General features: G+C 47.7%; 1 protein-coding gene across 3 annotated transcripts; it reads left to right on the top strand.

Annotated features, from left to right (window-relative positions):
- The first annotated feature begins 150 nt into the window (after positions 1-150).
- Positions 151-22,702, top strand: S100B (S100 calcium binding protein B). 3 transcript variants are annotated; one of them, XM_036768623.1, is made up of 3 exons: positions 151-286; positions 19,167-19,322; positions 20,665-22,702. In XM_036768623.1, the coding sequence occupies exons 2-3, from the start codon at positions 19,185-19,187 to the stop codon at positions 20,803-20,805; spliced, it is 279 nt and encodes a 92-aa protein (XP_036624518.1). In that variant the 5' UTR covers positions 151-286; positions 19,167-19,184; the 3' UTR covers positions 20,806-22,702. The 3 variants fall into 3 exon arrangements, with proteins under 3 accessions (XP_036624518.1, XP_036624517.1, XP_036624519.1); XM_036768622.1 differs by lacking the exon at positions 151-286 and adding an exon at positions 15,178-15,380; XM_036768624.1 differs by lacking the exon at positions 151-286 and adding an exon at positions 16,041-16,295.
- The last annotated feature ends 398 nt before the right edge of the window (positions 22,703-23,100 follow it).

Raw genomic sequence — 23,100 nt, 5'->3', positions numbered from 1 at the left:
CCCACCCTCCCTATTTCCCCCAGAGCCTAGGAATCATCCAGTGACGTAAGTCTTAAGGCGCTTGCGCAGATCCTCCCACTACTTCCGGGTCTCTGGAGGTGGTGGCTCCGCCTCCTCGGAGATTTGCGCGTGCGTGCGGGTGGAGTTGACGGGGCGCGGCTCCTCTCCCTGCTGCTTTCCTGGGAGTGGAGGCTGCCTCAGTTTCCTCACCTTTCACTCGGGATGGGAGCGCTGGGTTCTTTCTTTGCTTCCCCAGCTTTTGTCTGCTCTTCACAAATTGGCAGAGGTAAGGTTCTAGCCGAGGTTCCTGTTCAGTGGTTCTCTGACTCATTGGGTTCGTCGTCATTCATGGAGATAATCCAAGGACTTTTCCTTAGGGAATCTCTCGTAGTGCTTTAAGCACTGAGCTCCATAGTTAGGTTACAAGTAGGTTTTTCCTCTACTACCTGCACATACGTTGAAGGTTTGTGTCTGCGGCGATTTGACACGGCCACAATCAGGCACATCATGATTTGGATGTTCTGACACTTTCTGCCAAAGCACAATGTTCTTGCGATATTTCAACCATCATCAAGAATTCCGCATTCAAAGGTAAACTGCTTCTCAGTGAGAGGATACGTGTGCATTCTGCAGTGTCGCAGAGTAGCTCCCTCTGTCCCCCTCTAGTCACGTGGCCAAGAGGTTACAGATAGCTGCTCGCTTTTATTTAGCACAGAAGTCGGGCTGTTTGGATTCCGTGACCACTGGGCATGAGCATCACAAGCCATCCCAAAGCATCTCGGATGTTCTGCAGAAACAAACCTGCTCTTTCTTCTCATTGCACCATTAAGTCTGTTTTCGGATTAAACACACCCTCCACCTGGTTTGCTGTTGCCCTATCTGGTGGATTTTCAAATGCGCTGGTACGGGACCTGAGTCACCAAAGAGAGCCTTTCCTTTGAAAGGTTAGACAAGCATTGTTTAAAACTAGGTAATAGATGCAATTGAACCTTAAGGATGTTCCTCATTTAATACCAGGCAGCACCACAGTGCGCAGAGGGCTGGGCACAGAGTCAGGAAGACTCATCTGCCTCAGCTCAAATCTGGACTCAGACACCTCCTAGCTGGGTGACCCTGGGCAAATCACCTGTTTGCCTCAGTTTCCTCATCTGTAAAATGAGTTGGAGAAGGACATGACAGAACCATCCAGCATCTCTGCAAACCCTGTTTTGCTCTGAGCAACCCTTCATAGGATGCCGAGGGGGGAAGTGTGCTCTTTTGGTGACAGGCGGTTCCCGTAAGGCAAACAACTGCCATCCTCCGTGGACCTGCAAATGGCCGGCTTCTCGCTGATGCAAAACCTCGCCTCCCTTCAGTTCCTCAACAATAGCTCCCTGCCCAAGCACCACCTAATGGTGGTTTTTGGGCCCTCCTGGCTCAGAGGGAATGTCAGTAGGAACTGTTTCTCTTTTGGCCAGCAACCTTGAGGGTCTTCCCCTCCCAGTTTGATTTTTTTTTTTTTAATTAAAGGGGCCCTCCCTTGACTCACTTCTTGAAGAGGCCTATTCGCTGAATGGGCATTACCTCACTCAAGGTGAGAACTTGAAAAGACCTTAGCCTGAAAGGGCCAGGGTCTCCCCATGCATCAGGGCTATTGCCTCTCATCTTGATTGATATCTGGCCCCTGGACCCAGATGGCTCCAGAGGAGAGAGCGAGGCTGGTGACTTTGCACAGCCCTCCCTCACTCAAATCAAAATCAGTCACAAGTCATGTCATCCCCTCCCTCAGGACAGAGATGGCCGGCCAATAGAGCACAAGCCTGACCCTTTTCCCCCTCTCAGCAGTAGATGGCAGCAGAGAGACAGCTCCAAAGGGCAGCGGGATCTGGCTCCCGGACAGCGAGCTTTCAGCTCCAGCCCATCAGCAAAGCCAGGCCTCTCTTCCAATAAGCAAATCCCAGACAAGCAGCTGGAGAGGTGGCTGTCTCAGCCGCAGACGTTCTCTGGCTCTGTCCCCGGCTTCTTGTGACTCTGGGCTCAGCTCCCTCTCCTGCCCGCTCTTTTATAGCTCCTCCTGCAGCATTTTGTATCTTCCTGCCTTACACCTGAGCCTGGTGAGTGACTCAGTCTTTACCCGAGGGAGTGAAATCCAAGACCTCCACTTCCCTGTACCCCATGGACCCAGCCATCTTTGTGTAATCTGCTCCTAGTCCCCAAAGAGGTGTTCGATTTAGCCATTACAGTTACAGCCTTCAAAACTGGAGAGGCAGCCCCATCAAATGGGGGGCAGCCCGCCGGGCTCTTTGGGCACCGCCATTTCAGCGACTGCTCTGCCTTCAAACAAGTTGGCTAAGACTGCTTTCATGCTGTGAGGAGCAGGCCAACTCACTCAGAATAGCCTGAGTGTCTCAAGCATTTTATTTGAGAGAGAATTTTTCTTTCAATCTGTCTTAAGAAAACCGGTTTTCTTTCCACAAATGATTTTCCTCGCCTAGCCTCTTTGGCCACAAAACTGTTCACATGTGAAAAGGGCGGTACCTGACACGCACATGCACAGGTAGAAAATCTAGACCAGATGAGAAGAGGAGCAGTAGGTGTTAGGCTGCCTTGTGTCCTGGGTTTTGTCTGGATGCACCTGGTAGATCTCAGGTCACCTGACCCTAGGATGGTTGGCTTTCTGATGCCTTTGGCAGTATATTTTTAAACATCTGTTTTTTTGTATCATTTACTTTGTTTTTCAGTGAAACTTAGTAGCAATGTTAGCATCAATTGGGTTTTTGCTTTTGAAGTTTTGATCCCAGAGCTTCACTAGGTGATGACCAAATTCCTCATGTTCCTGAACAGTCTGTCGCTCTGTGCTCTGTGTTCTTGAGCAAAGATGCTTCTTGGTGGTACGTACATGTCAGTTGAGCCTGGATGCCATTTTTAGTTTAGTTTTTTTTTTTTGCAAACTTTCATATGACTTTTTGTGTGTGAAACTTAAGAGGATATCCCTATCATTGGTTAGACACCAAGATAATCATTAGGGAATACCTGTAGAAATTTCATTCCAGTTAGTCTAACAATTACCCATAATACCTCCTTCCCTTTATTTTAGTTTCAGTATGTTGAAATAATCCTGATTTAAGAATAAAAAGCCTTTTAAAAAACTGACTTCCTTGTTATTCCAACATCACATAGATATTGTTAGAAAAAACAAATTTGCATGTGTTCAGCTCCAAAATTCTGTTTATTATTTGTACCTTTGACATGTATTAATTTTTCCGTAAGTCATTGTGGTTTGTGGGGTTTCAATTCTACAAAGACATTTTAACGATGTGGAAAAGTTTTTATTTCTTGCCTAAATTTTTATTGATATATTCTGTTTTTGCATCGCCTAACATTTCCCATTGTATCTCTTTACTCAGCCCTGCTCTCCCTTATGATAAAGAAGAAAAAAAGAAGGAAATAAATCCACAAGACTAAACAACACATTTAAAAAGTCTGATGTATGCAGTATTCCACACCTGTGGCTCCTTACCTCTGTAAATAAGTGGGAAGAAGCATCTTCTTATCCCTTCTTTGGGACCCATTTCTCACCTAATCTTAGCCATTCTGTCTTTTGCTTAGTTTCTCCCCCAATAATCCTGCTAATGTTTGCAAAATATTGCATGGGATTCGTTGCCCATTTATGTCTTAAATAATACAGTGTTGACATACTTCAGTATTTCAGGAGTGTCATTAGTATTGGGTGCACCCTCTGCTGCTCTAAATGACAGCCTAGACTCCTCCTCACTGATGCTTCAGTGTTACAAGGATCCATCATTTTGGTGGCATGGGTCCCCCATCCTTGGTGGCAGCTTGTAGCTCCTCTGTTTCTTTGTAGGTGACCTTTGAGAGTTACTATGGTTGAAAAATCTTCCCCCTGCCCAGCCCATCTGGTGGTGAGACTCAAGCTTACATGGCTGGCACTTGGGTTATAGACCGAGCAGTTAAATCCTAGGTCCACACCCCAAACCTTTGGATCTTAGTAGGACCAGCTAGAACATGTGCCCCATTGGCTTAGGCTACAAGAGCCCAAGGTCAGCCCTACCATGTGAGGTGGCATCACAGGATGACTTTTGGGTGTGTGTGCAGGGGATGGGGAATTTTGCTAGAGCTTCAAAAAGAAAGAAAAAAGCCTGCATACCCCCTCCCATCCCATTCTTCTATGTTTTGATGTTTAAATGACACATTTTTACTGTTGATTAATAGAGTTAAGTAAGCAAATATGGTCGGTTAAATAGGCAAATAGAGTTTTATTACTACTTTTGTCCAAGATACACAAAATCATATAAAGAATAATGGAAACATATTTATGCTGCTATTCTAAGAAGGGGTAGAACCAAGGTTTTCATTCTCACCAGCATTCATCAGGCCTGACTCAGACGCTTCCTGTCTCATTTCAGTGACACAGTTTTGCTAGGCACCAAAAGCTCACTAGCTCTGAATGCGATGAAAACCATCTTTGTTTGGAGTGTGCTCTGTATTTATCAACCTCCAATTCCCTTTTCACAATTGAAAGAAAGTAAGGAGAAGAAAAAAAAAGCCCTTGTTATTCTGTACTAGCTGACTAGGGTTGCCATGGGGTCCAAAGCAAACACTAGCTTCTACGGCCAGATACCTTCTCCGTTGCCTGGCAGTACAGCGGTCCGTTCCAATTTTTGCTTTGATATAATGTGCAAGCTGTGCTCACTCTAAGGGAGAGCTGGGGGAATTGAGTTGAAATTGCACACAGCTCTGCCTTGGAATTTTGGATCGGCTCTAGAACAGCCAAAGGGCTTGGGGAGACAGCCTGCGTCCTGAGAATGGTTCTTTAGAAGTCAAATAAATTCATGGAATTTGATGTTATGCAAAACAATAAAAGATGATATCCATGAAGTACAGCTATTGCCCACCCAATCTGCCAAATATCTGGGCCTCCGGGGATTAAACTCCTCTGAATTAGACCTCATACTGTGACATGAGAAACACTTGGACAATGACTCTATTCTCTATTTGTTTAGACCCTGAATATCTGAATCATAAGTAGATCTCCTATGCTAAAAAAAAAAAAGAAAAACAGCATTCTTTGATTGTCAGTGATAGACCCATTTACTGTGAAGAGCAAGTTTACACAACTCCAAGATTCTTTGATCGAAAAGAAAGGATACTTTTCCTAAAAATGATACCAGTTGGTGGCTGCGTCTTCCAAGACAGACAAGACTAAGGGAACCTGAAACCTAATTGGAGCCTCACCAGTCTTAGTTATGCCATAACTTTTTTTTCTTCATCCCTTACATTTTTGTAGGGAGAACTGAGCTCCTTTCCTATCGAACAAAGCTATCCTTTTCACCTACTACAGCATTTCAATCTTTGCAATTAGCAGCACTATGCTCTCCATGAAAGAAAATTACATAACAGACTCACCCATCAAGGCTTAGGTACTTTGCATCTGAGTGACCTCTGGGAAGTCACTTCACCTCCCTGGGCCTCAGAGAGGGATTAGATTCAAAGGGACTCTGATGTCCCTTTGGGGTCAAGGTTAACCCTCCTATGCTTTTCTTATTGTCTAGTTCCCCTTGTAACCAATGATATGCACATATTTTGGAGACAGCCGACTCAGCTTTGGTGCTCTGTCAAGAATCACAGAGAACTTACAGAAAAACTTACTGAAAGGATCTGAGATGTGGTTCTGACAGTGTTACTAATTAGTGGTTGTGAACAACCTAACCTTAAATATTAAAGGAACCTTTTCCTAGGATGGCACCTGCACCAGGCTCTGTATTGAACAAAGGTCATCTTTGATTTATTCATTTGGATACAGTTTGCTATGTGGAAGAAACAACAAAACCCTTCCCAACAACTGGAGCTCCCCCAAAGCAGAATGCAATGTTTTGGAAGGTAATGGGGTTTCCTTCACAGGAAGTCTTGAAGCAAAACTGGGACAATCATTTGTATCAAAGATTTTGTAGAGGTGAATTGCCTTTATTATTCAGTATGGTTAGATTTGGTGGCCTCAGAGGTCCTTTCAACTCCTAGACTCTGTGGCTTTTTTTCTGTGCTAGACTCTTGAATGTATGTATAACCCCAACTTGAAAGCCTTTCTCATGGAGACTATGGACACTAACATCTTTAAGAGGCAATAGAATCTTGAGAAAGAGGCAAGTTAACTGACATATTAAGAGACAGAGAGAGAGAGAGAGAGAGACTGTGTGAGGGGAAGATAAAGGATTAAGAGAACTTCCTTCCTAAGAAGATTAACTATCATTTTAGAAAGTTTTTTTAAAATAAATTTATTTTTTATTTTTAGTTTACAACATTCAGTTCCACAAGTTTTTGGATTCCAAATTTTCTCTCTCTCCCTCTCCTCCCCATCCCCACCCAAGACAGCATCTAAACCAATGTAGGTTCTACATTTACCTTCACATTGAACTTATTTACATAATAGTCCAGTTGTAAAGAAGAATTACAACCAATGGAATGAATCATGAGAAAGGAGAAATGAAACCAAAAAAGAAGGAAAAAAAAGAGAGTAAATAGTTTGCCTCAATCTTCATTCAGACTTTGTAATTCTTTCTCTGGAAGTGCATAGCTTTTTCCATCATGAGTCTTTTGGAGCTGTCTTTGAACCTTGTATTGATGAGAGAAGTCAGGTCTATCAAAGTTAGTCCTTACAGATACCATGTGTAATGTAATCGTGTATAATGATCTCCTGGTTCTGCTCCCCTCACTCAGCATCAGTTCATATAAGTCTTTCCAGGTTGTAATGAAGTCTGATTTTAGACAAATTGTTATTACTGGAGAGTGATCATTTGAAGGCAGAGAGAAAGGACTAGAGGAATTTCTTTCCTAACTATGCTTAGCTATTATCCTATTGAGAAGATGTCTTGAAGATAATTCTTGGGAGACTTTGACCGCTGCCTTGAGAAAGCTGAGTGGTGGGACTGTTTCTAGACTTGAGGAGAAGTTACAGTAGTTGCAGTCAATGGTTAGAAGTGACACTGGCTGTGATCTTTTTCAATGTGATTCATTCTTGAAATGTTTAAATATGTCTTTGTTTTGTTTTTCACATTGTTAAAAAATTGTGTAACCAGTAGCATTAATGTCTATATCTAGGATGCTAGGGAGTTTTATATTGGAAGAAGAATAAGTAAAATCTTATGAAAACAGATTTGTCTGGTTTAGTGAAAAAAATTGGAGGTGAGGGCTCAGAGCTAATTGATGATAGAGGTAATGTATTTCTATTAATTTATTGGGAAATACCAGAACATGACCCTTTATTGCCTTAGAACCTAGATAGAGAATTAAAGAGGAAATGAGCCAGTAGCAGTTAAAGAAAGGAGTGACCACCTCATCTAGGCTATACATAAGGACAATGAACTCCTAAAACTTGTCTCATATGAATTAATAATCTGTTACTAAAATGAGGTGGTGGCTCTCCCTAATACTCCCTCTTGAAATTGTTTTTTATTATTTTGTATACACCTCTTAATGTGCATATCAGCTCTCCCTACTAGTAGGAGGCAAATACCTTGAGGGCACAGACTATTTGTTTTGAGTCTTTGTATCTGTAGTGCCTAGCATAGTGGCTTGGACAACATAGGCACTTAAAAATGTTTATTGAATAAACTATTAAATTGAAGTAGGGCTTAGAAGTCATTCTAAAGTTTTACTGAAGCTGGAAAAAACATGCAGATATAGGTTGTCCTGCATTAAAAAACAGATTGTGATTTGAAAGGTGAGAGGAGCATAGATTTTGATCTGGAGAGGGCCTTGAGGCCACCTACTCCAGGCTTTTTGTCTTGGGCCAGGAGAGGGGAAGTTGCTGCCACACAGTGGGAGGTGCTAAGAAGCAAAGTCAGAAACCTGACTCCAGATCTGGGGCTCCTCACCCCCTGCCACTTGGCCTCATGGGACTCATTCTCTCATAGAGAAAGAGCTGGAAGGGACCTTAGAGGCTGTCTGGTCCACCACATCCTCCATTTTATGAATGAGAAAGCTGAGGCCCAGAGGGTTGAAGTGATTCCCTAAGGCTTCATAGGTAGTGAGGAACAGAGCAAAGATTTGAACCTTGGTAGTTCTGACTCTGCATCTGGGAGGCTTTCCATGACACTGCCCTGCCTCAAATGGTTACACATGGCGGAAATACTGTACATTGGCCATAAAAAAAGGGAGGGGACTTTAAAAATCATAATAAGGTATAAGTAACATGGACACATAACATACGCATGCCCTAATAGAGATATGAAAGGAAATCTACCTACATGGGGACATGACGATCTTGAAATAACAAAATATAGCAAAAATGAAAAATAGGCATGGAGTCATTTCCATCCATGTTGCAAGTACTAGGATAGTAAATAACATTGAAAAAAAGATTGAATAAGAAATCCTTTTTATCTCTCTTAACTGGTGATTCTTTTTTTTTGAACTGGTGATTCTTGAGAAAGAATAGATTTAATTCGAAGAGAATTTTTTTTAAAGCTCAGGAATGGAACCCAGTGAACACTACTTTAGCTCAGAAGATGACAAGATCTCCCCAGTTCCAAGGACAAAACTCTTTCTCCTTCTGCCTTGATCTTGATTGCACTCTATCTCAGTCTCAGTGTTTCTTTTAGGATTTCTCCTCTCTTTTTCTCCCCCTCCTTCCTTCCTTCCCTCCCTCCTTTCCTCCTTCCCCTGCCCTTCCATCTTTTTCTCCCTCTCAGAAGAGAAGACACTCATGCAGTACACACCTTTCCCTACTGGCATAAGTCCCTGTGGTTTGCTGGTTTCAGGCCTGCCACTGGCCAACAACATGAAGTCTCTTTTGCAATTTGTTTTCCCAGACTTTTTGCTATTTTTGTTCCTTTGCTTTGGGTTTTTCCACTTGAGCTGGACTGAATGTGAAGGGGCCAGAACTGAATGCACCATCATATTCCAAAGAGACTGTGGAATGTTTTCAATTGAGGGGGTTGGAGCAACAAGTGGTGAATTGTGGGAAATGAGTGAACCCCACTGACTCCATCTTGTGACTCAATTCTGGGGCTAGCTCAGTTCCTTTTCTGTTCAGCTATGGGTCTAGTCCAATTTCTGCCTTGTGAGAAAACTTTATTCCATGGTGGAAATTGGGAGAGGACTTCGTTGCATTGTTTGAATCTAGCCCTGAATGGCTGGGAAGCAGGACCCCCCTACCTGCTTCTTAGAGACCCCTGCCCAAAGACCTTATTTATGCCAACCAGAAACGCAGTCAGGTCCAAAGATTGATGCAAGGAGTTTTCTCACAATTGTACATTTCAAGCAACCCATGTGTCTTATCTGAAAACAGGCCCCATACTGGTCAATCAGTTGTTGTTTCTGTGTTCCTTTGTAGTATGTAGATGCTTGGGGAGAGTGGGACATCTTTTTCTGAATCAAGGAATTGTACCTATTCACTCTCTCCTTCCCAACTGAGAAAGTCCCCGATCTTTCCTCCAACTAGAAGTCAGATGACCTAATTTTGTATCCTGGTTTATTGTTTCTTTTATAATTAATTGGCTTAGTTCATTAACTGTTTATAGTGTAGAGAATCTCTCTCCCCCTGTATTCAGGGTCCAGTGCCAAAGCTAAGGAAGACAGCTGGTCTTGATTTGTGATGAAGTTGGCACACGCTGCTTAATAAATCGACTGCTTTTTTCAGTCATTTCACCTTTCACCTGCTTCAATAATGATGTCCAACATTTCTACAGCATTTTAAGTTTGGAAAAATCTCCTTTGACCCCCACGCCAACCTAGGAGATAGGCGCCACTATTCTCCCCATTTTATAGAGGAGACACTGAGATGAGCAAGGTTAAGTGATTTGCCTGCCATCACACAGTCATGAAGGATCAGTCAGGGTTAGGGCACAGGTTTTCTCAACTTGAGGTCTGCACTCAGTCCAGAGCACGGGACTGTTGGAGGCAGAAGGCCCTCAGTTCAATCCTGCCTCCATCTTGTCCCTTTCAGTCTCATTTTCTTCATCTGTGAAGTGTGGCCAATGACAGCCCCTACCTCCCAGTTCAATGAGAGAGCGTCTCGACGATGCTCCATAGAAAGGCTTGTTCTTCTTGAGACTGTGATGGGGATGGTCAGGCCACTTAGCTGCCTCTGCACTCTTATGGTATTTCGGGCCTTGCAAGTAGCCTCAAGAGTCCCTCAAGTGCTGGACATGACCATGATTGTTGGCAGATTAGCTCATGGCCTCACTCGCAGCCTTGTGGATATCATGTCTGACAATGGACATTTTGAGCCATCTGGGGTTTCTGATGTGGATAGTTGAGCTCAACTCTTTTAAATGACTATGTGGCATGGGGGTAGGGGAGGGAGCAAAGGGGGTGGGAGAGGGAGCAAAAGTGGTTTGCCAACCATAAAGGTTGGTTGTCATGGATATCCTGGAGAGACGTGGGCCTTGATGCTCTTGGTACAATGCTCTCTGTGCACAGGGTGAGGGAGGTGGGCCAAAAGGCAGACCTTCCCTGCAGAAGAAAAGAGGAAAGGGCAGTGGTGGGTAGAAGAGGTTAGACTGGGCAGCTTAAGACGTGCCCAGAGGATAAACTTGGGACCACAGAGGATTTCTTGGCCCTGCTCTTTTTGGGGCAAGAGGTGTGGTGATGGGATTGGGATGTGCTCTCTCAGTAGACTAGCGAGCCAGGGGTCCTTCACATCTCAGGTGCCGCTGAAGCTCATGGACAGGGGCCTGATGACCTCACTTTTGAGGCCTGTCTGAGCAGCAGCTTTAATGGGTAGCTGTCTTTGTTGGCATCCTGGTGAAAGGCAGGTGACACAATCAGCGTGCATTTATTAAGTGCCTACTGTGTGCCAGGACCCAGGGAGGCAAACACGATAAAGAACAATTTTTACAAGGCACATAAGCTCAAAGCATTAGGTTCTAATGGGCACAAGAAGAACGTTTACATAGGTGCAGAATAAGTATTAAGAGGATGAAAGCGGAGAACGCCATGCTGCTCAATATAAGCTCATTAGGGCAGTTGGGAGCACCAGGAATGGCTTCCTGTAGAAAGTGGAGCTTGAGTGTGTCCCATGGGATGTTAAGGGTTCTAGGAGGTGGTAGGAGGGAGGATAGCTGGAAGGTTGTCATGGCTGGATCATGGAGTGCAGGAAGAGGAGCAGCATGGAATGATGCTGCAGCTGGACCATGGAGTGTGGGAAGAGGAGCAGAGCGGAATGATGCCGGAGAGGCAGGCGCCAGATTCTACTCCATTCAGCCACTAAAGGTGCCCTTCCCACTTTCTTCTGTGCTTCTTCCAAAGAGCCTTCTGGCTTGGAGAGGTCTTTGAGCCAGTAAGGTCAAATGCAGCATGATGTCATCCTGATAGGATCTCTGGTTCCCAGTCCTGCTCTCCCTGGGGTCTTATTGAGAGCTGTCTCCTCATTAGAACCTGTCGCTTAGAAACCCATCCTTGCCGATACTCATTTGATGAGTGTTTTCTCCCAAGATATATCTCATTGGAAAGCCATTATGGAAACCAAGCCTAAATTGCTGGGTTAGCATCTTTTGAGACCAAAGAACTTGTAGAATGTCCATCTCCAGGAAGATTTCCAGGTCAGCAGCAATCACTTGGGCTTTGAAGGCTAGGGCCAACCAGAAGGCTTTGGAGCTAAAGGAGGATGTAAGTCGGAGATAGGCTTGTGTCCAGAACTTAATGGCTTGCGATGCAACAAAGCCTCTTTCTCCTCAGAGATGAGAGAATGGAATCAACCATTTCTTGGTGGTTGTGTTTAACATGGTCCCTTATTGCAGGCACTGGGCTCAGGTGCTTCCTGCCCAAATCATGTGCAATTCACCCTTCTAAATGAAGGTTGACTTTGCTGCAGAGCTTTCTCCACCAACAGAATGTTTGAGCTGTTGATGTACGGAGCCCCATTCGGCCTAACTGGCAAAGGCACCTCAAACTTGCGCGATCTTAGACTGGGGCTCATGCCTCGTATTTCTTCCACATCCCCCATAAGGTCTAGTTAGTACAGGGCTGGACTCATTATAGGCTCTTGGTGCTCATGAATAAGAGAGATAGATCAAGCCTGTGAATTTAAAGCTAGCTAACACAACTAGGCTGGGATGATCGGATTTGCATCTCAGGGAGCTGACATTTGAAGGGTGCAAAATAATGTAAGATAATCATTTTGAAAGCTTGAGCAAGTCTTCCATGGGTTACCTCTGTACTGTAACAATACCCAAACTCCTTAAGCAGTATAAAATGCAAGAATAATTAAACCAGGAAGCCATTCGATTGCCACGCCCTCCCTTGGTTCAGCTCCTCACCTCTCCTCTGCCCCAGCAGCGGCCTCACAAACTCCGGGCCTGGACACTGCAATGCTAGTGGCCAAGATCTCTTCCCTCGAGGGGCAATGCACTGATGTCTCCCTTCTGATTTAAATGAATCTGCCGTAATTATCTCTGAAATTAATAACCAACATTTATACAGCATTTTAAGATTTGGAGAACACTGGAAATGTGATCTCAATCCTCGTAACAACATGGGACGGAGGCGCTGCTACGATCTCCATCTTACAATTGACAAAGCTGAGGCAGGCAGAGGTTGCGTGACTAGGCTAGGGTCGCACAGCTAGTGTGTGTCTGAGGCTGAGGCTAGCTCAGGTCCAGCTGCCGCCTAACCGGATGATGACGTGCACTCGGAGGCGCCCCAACTTCTAGCTGTGGCTCTGGAGTCAGTCGGTAATCAGCATGGGCCTGGAGGCAACCAGTGCTAAGCTCTCTTATTGATGGTAGGAGGATTAGAAATGAAAGCAGCCCCCCCTTGATCATCTTCTAACACTCACCTCCTGGCTCTGCCCAAGCTAAGAGTGAGGGGAGGGTTTGGGGCCTTGTCAGAGCTGTCTTCATGGGATGTGGGCTCAGCTGACCACGGTGGGGGTGGGGGGGGCACAGGGGATGCTCCCAGACAACTTGTATCAGCTAGATTTCCTCTGGCCAACAAACCTCAGCTAAGCCAAAGTCTGCTTTTTTGAGGTGTCCTTCCCAGAAGCCAATCCAAACCTCCTATTTGTCGGGGGAATACTTAACCCTCCAACCGCAGGAAATTGGCCAGGAAGGCAACTGATAGGAGAAGATTTCCTAGGATGGTGGGCTTAGAGCTGGAGGGGACCTTGGAAGCTACTTTCTCATTTACCAGAAGGAGAAACTGAGGCCCAGAGAAGTTGAAGACTGGGCCAAAGGTCACCCATGTGATGATAGAAGAGCCAAGATTTAAACCCAGGACCTCAGACTCCAAGCCTGGTGCTCCTCCCATGGCCTCCCAGGGCCTTCCTGTTTTCCCATTGATTTGCTTTGTGGTTAGATGACATTATCTAGATTCTATATGGTGTTTGATTCCTTACATCCCATAAGTCATTTACTTTTTTGAGCACTGGCCTTAAACAGCTTCCCAATGCAGGCAGGTCTGGGCTCAGATCTAGAACAGGTCCATGCTGAATACTAATGCCCAGAGAGAATCAAACACATTGTGAAGCCCTTTGGGGTGTCAGCAGCCCTGGTCATTTGGCAGGCGATGGGCAAGGAGGGAAGCAGGGGAGAGGGTGACCCTGAGCCTTTTCCATAGGAAGTCAGACGAAATGTTTCTGCTTGTCCAAAGTCACTGATTGAGTAGGGACTGGGATCTCCCTTTGTAGCTGTCTGTTTTCTCATTCTTCCTCACCTTCTTTCAATCTCTATCTTTCTGACTATGTCTCTCCCTTCAGGTCTGTCTGTCTGTCTGTCTCTATGTCTGTGTCTGTTTCTCTTTTTCCTCCCCTTTCTTCTTTCCCTCCCTCTCTTCTTCCCTCCCTCTCTCCTTCCTTCCTTCCCTTCTTTACTTCCTTCCCTCTTCCCTCCCTTCCTCTCTCCTCCCCTCCTCCCTCTCTCCCTTCCTTCCTTTTTTCTCTATCTTCCTTTCTTTTTTATCTTTTTCTTCTCTCTTTCTCTCTCCTCCCTTCTCCCATCCTCCCTCTTCTCTCCTTCCCTTCCTTCCTCCCTCCCTTCCTTTTTTCTGTCTTCCTCTCTTTTTTATCTCTTTCCTCTCTCTTTCTCTCTCCTCCTTCCTTCCCTCCTTCCCTTCCTTCCTTCCTTCCTTCCCTCCTTCCTCCCTCCCTTCCTCTCTCTCCTCCCTCCCTCGCTTCCTTTTTTCTTTGTCTTCCTTTCCTTTTTATCTTTTTCTTCTCTCTCTCTCCTCCCTCCTCCCATCCTCCCTCCTCTCTCCTTCCCTTCCCTCCTCCCTCCCTCTCTCTTCCCTTCCTTTTTTCTGTCTTCTTCTCTTTTTTATCTCTTTCCTCTCTCTTTCTCTCTCCTCCTTCCTTCCCTCCTTCCCTTCCTTCCCTTCCTTCCTTCCCTCCTTCCTTCCCTCCTTCCTCCCTCCCTTCCTCTCTCTCCTCCCTCCCTCGCTTCCTTTTTTCTTTGTCTTCCTTTCCTTTTTATCTTTTTCTTTTCTCTCTCCTCCCTCCTCCCATCCTCCCTCCTCTCTCCATCCCTTTCTCCCTCCCTCCCTTCCTTCCTTGCTTCCTTCTTTCCTTCCTTCCTTCCTTCCTTCCTCCCTCCCTCCCTTCTTCCCTTCCTTCCCTCCCTCCTTCTTTCCCCTCCCTCCCTTCCTTTTTTCTCTGTCTTCCTTTCTTTTTTATCTTTTTCTTCTTTCTCTCCTCCCTCCTCCCATCCTCCCTCCTCTCTCCTTCCCTTCCTTCCTCCCTCCCTCTCACCTTCCTCATTTCCTTTTCTCTGTCTTCCTCTCTTTTTTATCTCTTTCCTCTTTCTCTCTTCTCCTTCTTTTCCTCCCTCCCTTCCTTCCCTCCCTCCCTTCCTTCCTCCTTCCCTCCCTTCCTTCTATCCTTCCTTCCTTTTTTCTGTCTTCCCCTCTTTTTTCTCTCTTTCTTCTCTCTTTCTCTCTCCTCCTTCCTTCCCTTTCTTCCTTCTTTCCTCCCTCCTTTCTCCCTTCCTTTTTTCTCTGCTCCTCTCTCTTTCTCCTTCTTTTTCTCCTCCTCCTTCTCTTTTCTCCTTCAGCCCCAGGAGGCCTGTTTTTAAATTCTCATAAGAAATACACAATGTCACAAAAAGCTGACCTCCACATTTCTAGATAACAGGCCCTCTTTTCTTTCCTTCTCAGGCCAGTGTATCAGTTAATAGCCCCCACAGCAGGCCCATGTGGTTTCCCTGCTTTGTCAATGCTCTCTTGTGTGCCAGGCCTCTCGCTGCCCTCAGTGCCGTCCAAGAACCAGCTGGCTCCCTCCTACCCCGGGCCTCCTCTGCTGGCCCTCATTGGTTGGTTCCCGTCTGCAGCAGGGCTGCACTGGTGTCAATAGACCTTCTCCACCCCTAGGAAAGGAATAAGAAGCCAGTGTCTGGTGCCTTTCTCCAGCACAAGGAAAAAAGTGAGAGAAAACCCTAGGCAGCAGCAGGAAGGTGAGTGGGGCTCTGCGGGCCAGCAGAGGTTCTTGGGGAAGAAGGAGCCCTGGCTGCTGCCTCTGCTGGGAGCTGCCGGGCTTTCTAGCTTGCGGCCACCAGGTCCGATAATTGTGCTTGTTTTCTTGTTGAGGGTGAAGGTGGGCTTGGCTCTAAGAGACACGGTGAGTGCCCAGCGTCAGGGGCCTCTGGGCTGGGTCTCCCCCGGGGGACGCCAGGGCCAGAGAGTTTGCCCAGGTTTCCCAGAGGTGGCTTTGATTGTGCTTTGGATCCTGGCTCAGGGACAAAGCCCCTGCCTTTCCTGTGAAATGTTCCATGAGCCTTTTCTTCCTTTTCTCACTCCCATGCCCAAAGGGAACTTAGCACTCCTGGGATCTGAGATACAGAAGGGGCCTTGGAAATAGCTGGGACTCCCAGAGAAGTTCTTTGTCTTTGGGCCCCAGATCTGGGGTGGGAGGGACGGTAGAGGCCATCCGGTCTAGCTACGCCACCCCCTATGGCACCCCATCCCCCCATCCTCCAGACTGTTTTGGCTCGTGATCAAGGGACAGTTTCTAATTCCCTTTTCTCTGGTCACCGGCCTCATCCAGGAAGCTAGCGGGGGAACCACTGGCGGCTGCCTCCATTGTCCCTCATTTAGGATGACATTGACATCAATCAAAGTGTTTACTGAGCCCTTACTAGGTGCCAGGCATGCATCTCCTCCCCTGGACGCTGCCCAGAAGCCTCTGGACAGCTGGAGAAAGTAGCCACGATGCTTGGTTTGGAGAACATAATCCCTGGCCTTGGGGCCTCTCCCCCTGTTTCCTTGCCATCCCTGTGGGGATTCCAGCTTATTTCCTGGGGAGCTCTCCTGCTGCCCTCCCTTCTTCTCATCTGTTCGACAGGTCAGAGTAGGCTCTGTCTTCAAGAGAGGTAAGAAAAGATTATATCCAACATTCCCAGGAAGAAAGGAGAGACCAAAAAAAAAATAGATTTAAAAAAAATTCTAATTTTCATGCTTGGTGAAGAGATTCCCCAATTCAACCAGTATGGAGGATTTGATAGAGAGAAGTGTGGAGAGATTGGTCAGGGGAGGGGAGGACTGGGCAGGGCTGGCCTGGGCAGGGCAGAGTTGGGCAGGACTGGGCAGAACTGGGCCAGGCAGGGCAGGACTGGGCTGGGCAGAGCTGGGCAGGACTGGGCTGGGCAGGGCAGAGCTGGACAGGGCAAGGCAGAACTGGGCTGGGCAGGGCAGGACTGGGCTGGGCAGGGCAGGGCAGGGCACAGTTGGACAGGGCTGGGCAGGGCAGGGCTGGGCTGGGCAGAGCTGGGCAGGGCAGGGCACAGTTGGGCAGGACTGGGCAGGGCAGAGCTGGGCTGAACCTCTCAGGCTTGACTTATCTGATACATTTGGCACAAAGGACTGTTTCCCTGTGGGTTTTAGCATGCTACTCCCAAATGAGAGAGAAACATGGGCTAAATCAGGTTGGTGGGCTTAGCTCTAGATCTGGATGGGCCCTAAGGGGTCATCGAGTCCAACTACTTCCTCTTACAGTTGAGGAAATGAAGGACCAGAGGAAGCCAGGGGCTTGCCTGGGATTCACACTGCTGATAAGCATCTAAGGACTGACTATGGAAATCCGTACCAGACCGAGAATTGGCTTAAGGCTTTCCTGAATAGGTGGTGAGCGGAGCCTTGCCTGGGTCATCTCTGTAACATGACATTGTGCATTGGGCGGCCTGTTTTAAGAACAAGCACAGCTGACATCTATAAGGCCCCAAGGTCTGCAAGGTGCTTTACAGCTGTTACTGCCTTTGAGCCATAGCTGCCACAGTGGCCTCAGTGATTCTCCAAGTATCACACAGCTAAGAAGTGTCCGAGCGAGGCAGGATTTGAATCCAGGCTTTTCTAGCCCCACGGCAGTCCAGGGCTCTATCCACTAGGCCTCACTGTCTCTCTCCTAAGATTTGCAGAACCCAAGTTCCTTGGGACCAGGATAGGGCTGGCTCCTTGGTGGATTCAGGGTTGGGCAGCAGCCCTGATCCAGGGGCCACGTGGGGGTGGGGCGTCCAGTGGCCAGCCTACCTGGGCCTGAAGCGGGACGTCCCTGGCTTTGAAGTCCTTGAAGCAGCCCTGTCATTCTGTTCCCATAGATGGAGGCTGTTCACTAGGCAGCACCCACTGACCCACTGACCAGGAATCGGGATCTTTCCCCATAATTCCCAGGGCAACGAGCTGCACACAGTCCTCCAACAGTGACCAGTCAGTTTTTGCAGCCACTTGCACGAATCTTGGAGGGATAGTCCGCTCTAGCAGAGGTGGGGGACTGTGGGTGTGGAATATTTCATACAGTCAGTCAGGCTCAGTTGGTGGTGGCTCATTTCCCTGAATGGCTTTCCTTCCTCTTTTGTTCTTTGTCACAAGGGGATGGCTTGGTGGGGGGCGGGGGGGGGGCAGGGGGGTATCCACTGCAAAACGGTAGGAGGGATCTAGTTAGACCTTGGTGGGAATGAGCTCCTGGAGCCATGTGACTGAGGCCCCAGCTAGACCGAGTGGTGTCCAGGACACGCCCACACGGAGCTGGGCGGGCGCTCTCCTCGGCCCCCTGACCCTGCCCCGTCCCAGCCCCATCCCCGGGTCTGCTAGCTCCTTCTGAAGGGTAACGACCCCACGAGGGACCGGCCTGAGCAGGAACTCTCTGCTCCTCATGGTTGGTTTGTCCAGTTCTTAGGGCCATGGAGCTGGGGCCACCAAGTCCAGCTCCCTCCTCTTACAGATGAGGAAACTGAGACCCAGGAGAGGAAAGGACTCAAGAGGGGTGGAGGCAGCCCCTTCCCCTTTGTGGAGCGTGGGCCAGTCTCTGGCTTTTCCCACAAGGGAAAGCTGACACTTTCTACTTTTAGGTCAGGTGCTGCCTCCTCCAGGAAGCCCTCCTTGATTCCTCCCTGTTCCCTAGGTGAAAGGCGACTGACTCTCTCTCTCTTCCTAGAGCTCTCTTCCCAGGTCTCTGCCTCCACTCCATCCCCTCCCCTGTAAAAAAAGGTACGTGACCCTTTGTGAGGCGCCTACAGGTCAGAGCAGCCTGGCAGGGCACCTCACTGTCAGGGGGTCAGCCAGGACCTGGGTTCAGGCTTGTAGGAGGCTGGGCAGGAGCCAAGTCAGGTAGTAGCTGTGGCTCATCTGAACCTCTTCCCTAGGATTCTCTCCAGAGAGAGCCCAGAATGGTGCCAGGGTCTGTTTCCAAGGGGACACTTGGGATAGTTTTCCACTCCCATCAATTCTAAATCTGAAGAGTAATTTAATGTTGTTATAAAGGAAACACAGTTTTAACTAGGAGAAACAGCTACTCTCTTTAGAACACACTGGCAAGAACTTGGATTTCCTGGCCTTCCTTTTGCCCTGGGGCATTTTTTCCTTTTCTTGAAGGATTGGTTATTACCTGGATGCTGGTGGAGCTCCAGGACCTGGGTTTGAGTTCCCTTTCTCCTATTTGTAACCTCCTTGGGGGATAAGGGAAAGGTTTGGGGCCAGAGGAGCTGAGTCCTAGAGGGTCTGGGCCTCTGTGATCTGCTAGTTTATCCTGGATGACCTCTAGGTCAGTAATTCTCTGACCCCATGAGAGGGACTGATGAGGTTACTGATGGGAAAGCTGCCTGCGGGGGTCATCATTCTTGTGATCATTATCGGTGTCAGGATCATCATTGTCACGATCACCCCCAGTAATTAGAAATGTGAGGAGAGATCAGAAAGGATGTCTAGGATGCCCAAAGAAACAATATGCTTTCTCCTCCCACTGTGTCCAGGAGGATCTGATCTTCACCATGTCGGACCTAGAGAAGGCCATGATGGCCATCATTGAGACCTTCCACCAGTATTCCGGGAAAGAGGGTGACAAGCACAAGCTGAAGAAGTCAGAACTGAAAGAGCTCATCAACAATGAACTCTCCCACTTCTTAGGGGTGAGTGTCATCTCCCTGGTTCTCTGGGACTTCTTAGACCCCAGACCCGCTGGGCTGGACAGCCCAGACTTTATTCCCTCGGCACTTCAGGGGAACATGGTGGACTAGGAAGGTTGTGGATGGTGATGGTGAGCACTAGCGTTCCCGGAGCTTTTGGGGAATGCCTGACATTGTATTCATGTCTTGCCAAGCACTTTACCCCAGGGTCTATTCTCGGTTCCATTTTCCTGATGAGGAAGCTGAGGGTCTGGAGGTGACTGCTCTCCCAAGGTCACACAGCTAGCTTGTGTTGGAGGCAATCAAACCCAGATCTTTCTCACACTAAGCCCAGCACTCTGCCACCAAGAAGACAGCTCTCCAAAGAAAATCCAGAGACAAATCAAAACAAAACTGTGAGAGCCCTGGAGCTGTCTGTTGTAGGTGAGGGAATGTGTGGTGGATGGTGGCCTTGTGAAGTTGTTTGACTGTGTTTCCTCCCGTTTAATGGCTGCTGCCCCAGCCCCCCACCCCCTTAAGCCTTTCAGGCCTGTTTTCTGCTGCCATCCTGCGAGGGTGTAATTATCTCTGGAGATTCAAGCTGTCCTCAGATGCTGATGAGGCATAGCCAGCTCAGGAGGGAACAAATGGCCTTTCTCCTCTGGCCACAGGTTCAAGGGTGGGCCTGGCCCTTCACAGACCCATGGCTGAGGGGAGGGGCCCTTCCTGGGGCTGGGGCAGATGGGCCTGACAGTCCAGGGGGCTTGAAGTCGGGGCTTCCTGGATCTAGTCACTAAGTCTTGGAGCCTTGCTTGTGCCTGGATGAGAAGATGGGGGAGTGATAGGACAAGAGGGAGAGAAGATAGAAGGATAGGGAGGCCTGAGACTCACAAAATGCATTAAGAAAAAACAGAACTCGGGAAAACCTCCACATGTTAGGCAGGAGAATGTACAGGGGCTCACAGCCTGGAATCCTGCATGACGAGAAGCTGTAGATAGGTTGACATCTGCACCCACGGTGAGGGTCCCATGACTGGTGAGGGGATCATGGGTGTGGAGCTGAAAAGGGCTTCTGGGGCCACTTGTTCTGACCCACTCGTTTTACAAACGAGGAAACCAAGGCATCGAGAAGCTAAGAGCTTTAGGGTCATTGATCTAAAGCTGAAAGGGACCTCTGAGGGTATCTAATCCCACTCTTCCATTTTACAGACGAAGAGATCGAGGCCCACAGATTGGTGGTCTAAGGCAGCTGAGCTGGGGTTCTAATCTGGGGGCCTCTGACCCCAGTAGCCCCCTACTGTATGGGCTGGGTGGTCAGGGCTGACTTCTGCTTTGCTCACTTGGGGCCCCACCTTGTTTCCCTCAGGAGATCAAGGAGCAGGAGACAGTGGACAAAGTCATGGAGACCCTGGACGCCGATGGAGATTCTGAGTGTGACTTCCAGGAATTTGTGGCCTTTATCGCCGTGATCACCTCTGCGTGCCATGAGTTTTTTGAACACGAGTGAAACCCCCAAGAAGTTCCATCTGTCATGAAAATCAAGCAAAGACCCCATTGGAATTTTAAGCAAAGCAGAGCTTGTGGTCTGATAGGACCTCTGCTGGTCAGCCCCCAGGTAGCTTGCTTAGTAGGAAGTTTGATGCGCTTCGTGAAGAGAGACAGGAGAGTTTCTGCCCTGACCATCTCAAAGGGCCTCCTCTTCACTCTCCCTGCAGCCTTTCTTTGTAATCCCTCCCCAGAGAGAAGCGAGAGCCCCCCACTGCCCCATCAGGTCCACACCCAATGGCCAATCGCATCCTGCAGGAAAGGTCTTGCTTCCTTTTGCGAGTGCTAAGGAAAGGCAAGATGTTTGATTCGAGATGGTTGAGCCTTCTACCAGGCATGGGGGACCGGATGGCTCTAACACTGGGGGCGTATCCCTGAAGACCACCAAGTTCCCTTGAGGTTTCCACAGCTCCCCCTAAGTCTCCAGCTTTATTTTAGAATATAGTGTTGCCTCCGGTTGGCCAAGTGGTTTTCCCTGTCCTCAAATTTGCTTGCAATAGCCAGAAAGGGAAACCAAAATAGTTGGTTAATATCAACACACAGCTGTGTAAAGCAGGACAAGTATGGGGATATTTGCCATCCCCTTTCCACGGGGAATGTGAGCTCCTGGAGGGCCAGGCTGCATCACTTCAGCTCAGAGCATGGTACCACACACACAGCAAGTGCTTAATCAATGCTTGTTGGATGTTGAATGACCACATGGATTTTCCCATAATAAGTCATTAGGAACCAACTGAGTAATACAAACCAAAAGCAGAACCAAAGCAGGTCAAACATTAATGTGCCTTATGAGCTCCCAAAGTGCTGGAAGGATGAACTTTAATCTAGCAAAGTTGTAAAAGAATTCCCAAACCCACATTCATTTCCTTGGTCATTCATTCATTCAACAACCATTGCTTTTGGATGAGTCACTTGACTCCTGACATTTCTCAGTATTTCTTTTGGTGGTGAGAACAGCTGTGATGAGGGGGAAGGTGGGCAGCATATTAGCACAGTGGAAAATACCCCAGATCACAGATCAGAAGACCCAAGTTCTGCTCTTCTCTCTTCTCATAATTTGCTGTGTGACTTTGGGCAAGTCTCTTCCCTGGGCTGTAGAATGAAGTGACTTCTTTTGTCCTTCTAGCTTTGACCTTCCATAAATAGCTGGTCTTGCTCTTAATAAAAAAGCAAAAACAAACAAAAAACAACCAATGAAAGCAACCCCCAACTTGCTTACAATTTACTTAAGGGGTCTTCACTTCATCAAAACCTGAACATCATCTCCCCAGATTAGACAATGATTAATGCCCCTGCTTGGCCTAACTTTGGAGCAGATGACCACCCCTCTCCCACTGGCTACAGGCTTGTTACTGAGCTCCCCAGTAACTCTTCATGCTTCAGGAGTTTGCTGCCTGGCAGATGGATGCACTTCCTTTTCTCCTCAGAGGTTAGGTTTGGGTACCAACTCTGGGACCTTCTTTATTTTTATGGAATTGTCCTTTGTGGTCTTGGTTACGTGGTTGGGTAAGTTGAGGCAAGTCGAGAGATGCTCCTCCTGTGGTCCCCCCACTGTGGCAAACTTGAGTGAAGGGGTACATGGCCCTGAACACCTGGGCCTGGTCAGTCTTCATCAGCCCTCGATGATCACGTGCTCTCAGTCAAACGTCAGATTCTCTTCTGGCATCATCAAACCCTGGATTCCAAGTGGGGCCATTTTGCAAAGTCGCAGATGCAAGGAAGGACTGATTGGAAAACAGAAACAGGCGTGTTCTCTGATTTGTTGAATTTTGTAACGGGAGGCAGGCCTTGGAAAGTCATGGATGGGATGACAATGGACTCTGTACTCTCATCAAATAAAAGCACTATTCATTCCTCCAGCCTCATCTCTTATGGTCTTTTTAAAGCTCCCTGAATGGGAAGTGGGGGGAGGGCAGGAGCCCCGGCTGGGCAGGTGACTGTGTTGTGCTCATAGCCCTGAGAGGGCCTCCTGTTTTCTGCATTTTTCATAGGATGGCATTGGGGGTTGCAATAAGAACTTGGCTTTAAATAACTGGAACATCAGGGCAAAGAGATGAACTAGAAACAAGAGCGGTTCAATTGAGATAAAAGCTTTCTTGGCAGAGGATGCCGTGTAAAGTTACCGAGGAAGCCCATTCAAACACTTAGCCAGCCCTCTGAGGTCTTCCTCTGATCCGTGCAGTAGAATTCCCGGATCTTTCCCCCACCCATTGTTGCTGGCCTTCTCCACTCAGACCTCTGGGCCATTCACACAGGC

Source organism: Trichosurus vulpecula, chromosome 7 (assembly GCF_011100635.1).
Source record: "Trichosurus vulpecula isolate mTriVul1 chromosome 7, mTriVul1.pri, whole genome shotgun sequence".
Lineage (NCBI taxonomy): Eukaryota > Metazoa > Chordata > Mammalia > Diprotodontia > Phalangeridae > Trichosurus > Trichosurus vulpecula.
Note: the sequence above shows the minus strand (reverse complement) of the source record. Positions and strands in the feature narration are given on the sequence as shown.

Bases quoted from the DNA above. Each gene is read 5' to 3' on its own strand.
- S100B (XM_036768623.1), top strand. From the start codon at position 19,185: ATGTCGGACCTAGAGAAGGCCATGATGGCCATCATTGAGACCTTCCAC. The intron at 19,323-20,664 runs GTGAGTGTCATC...TGTTTCCCTCAG, and splicing joins AACTCTCCCACTTCTTAGGG to GAGATCAAGGAGCAGGAGAC.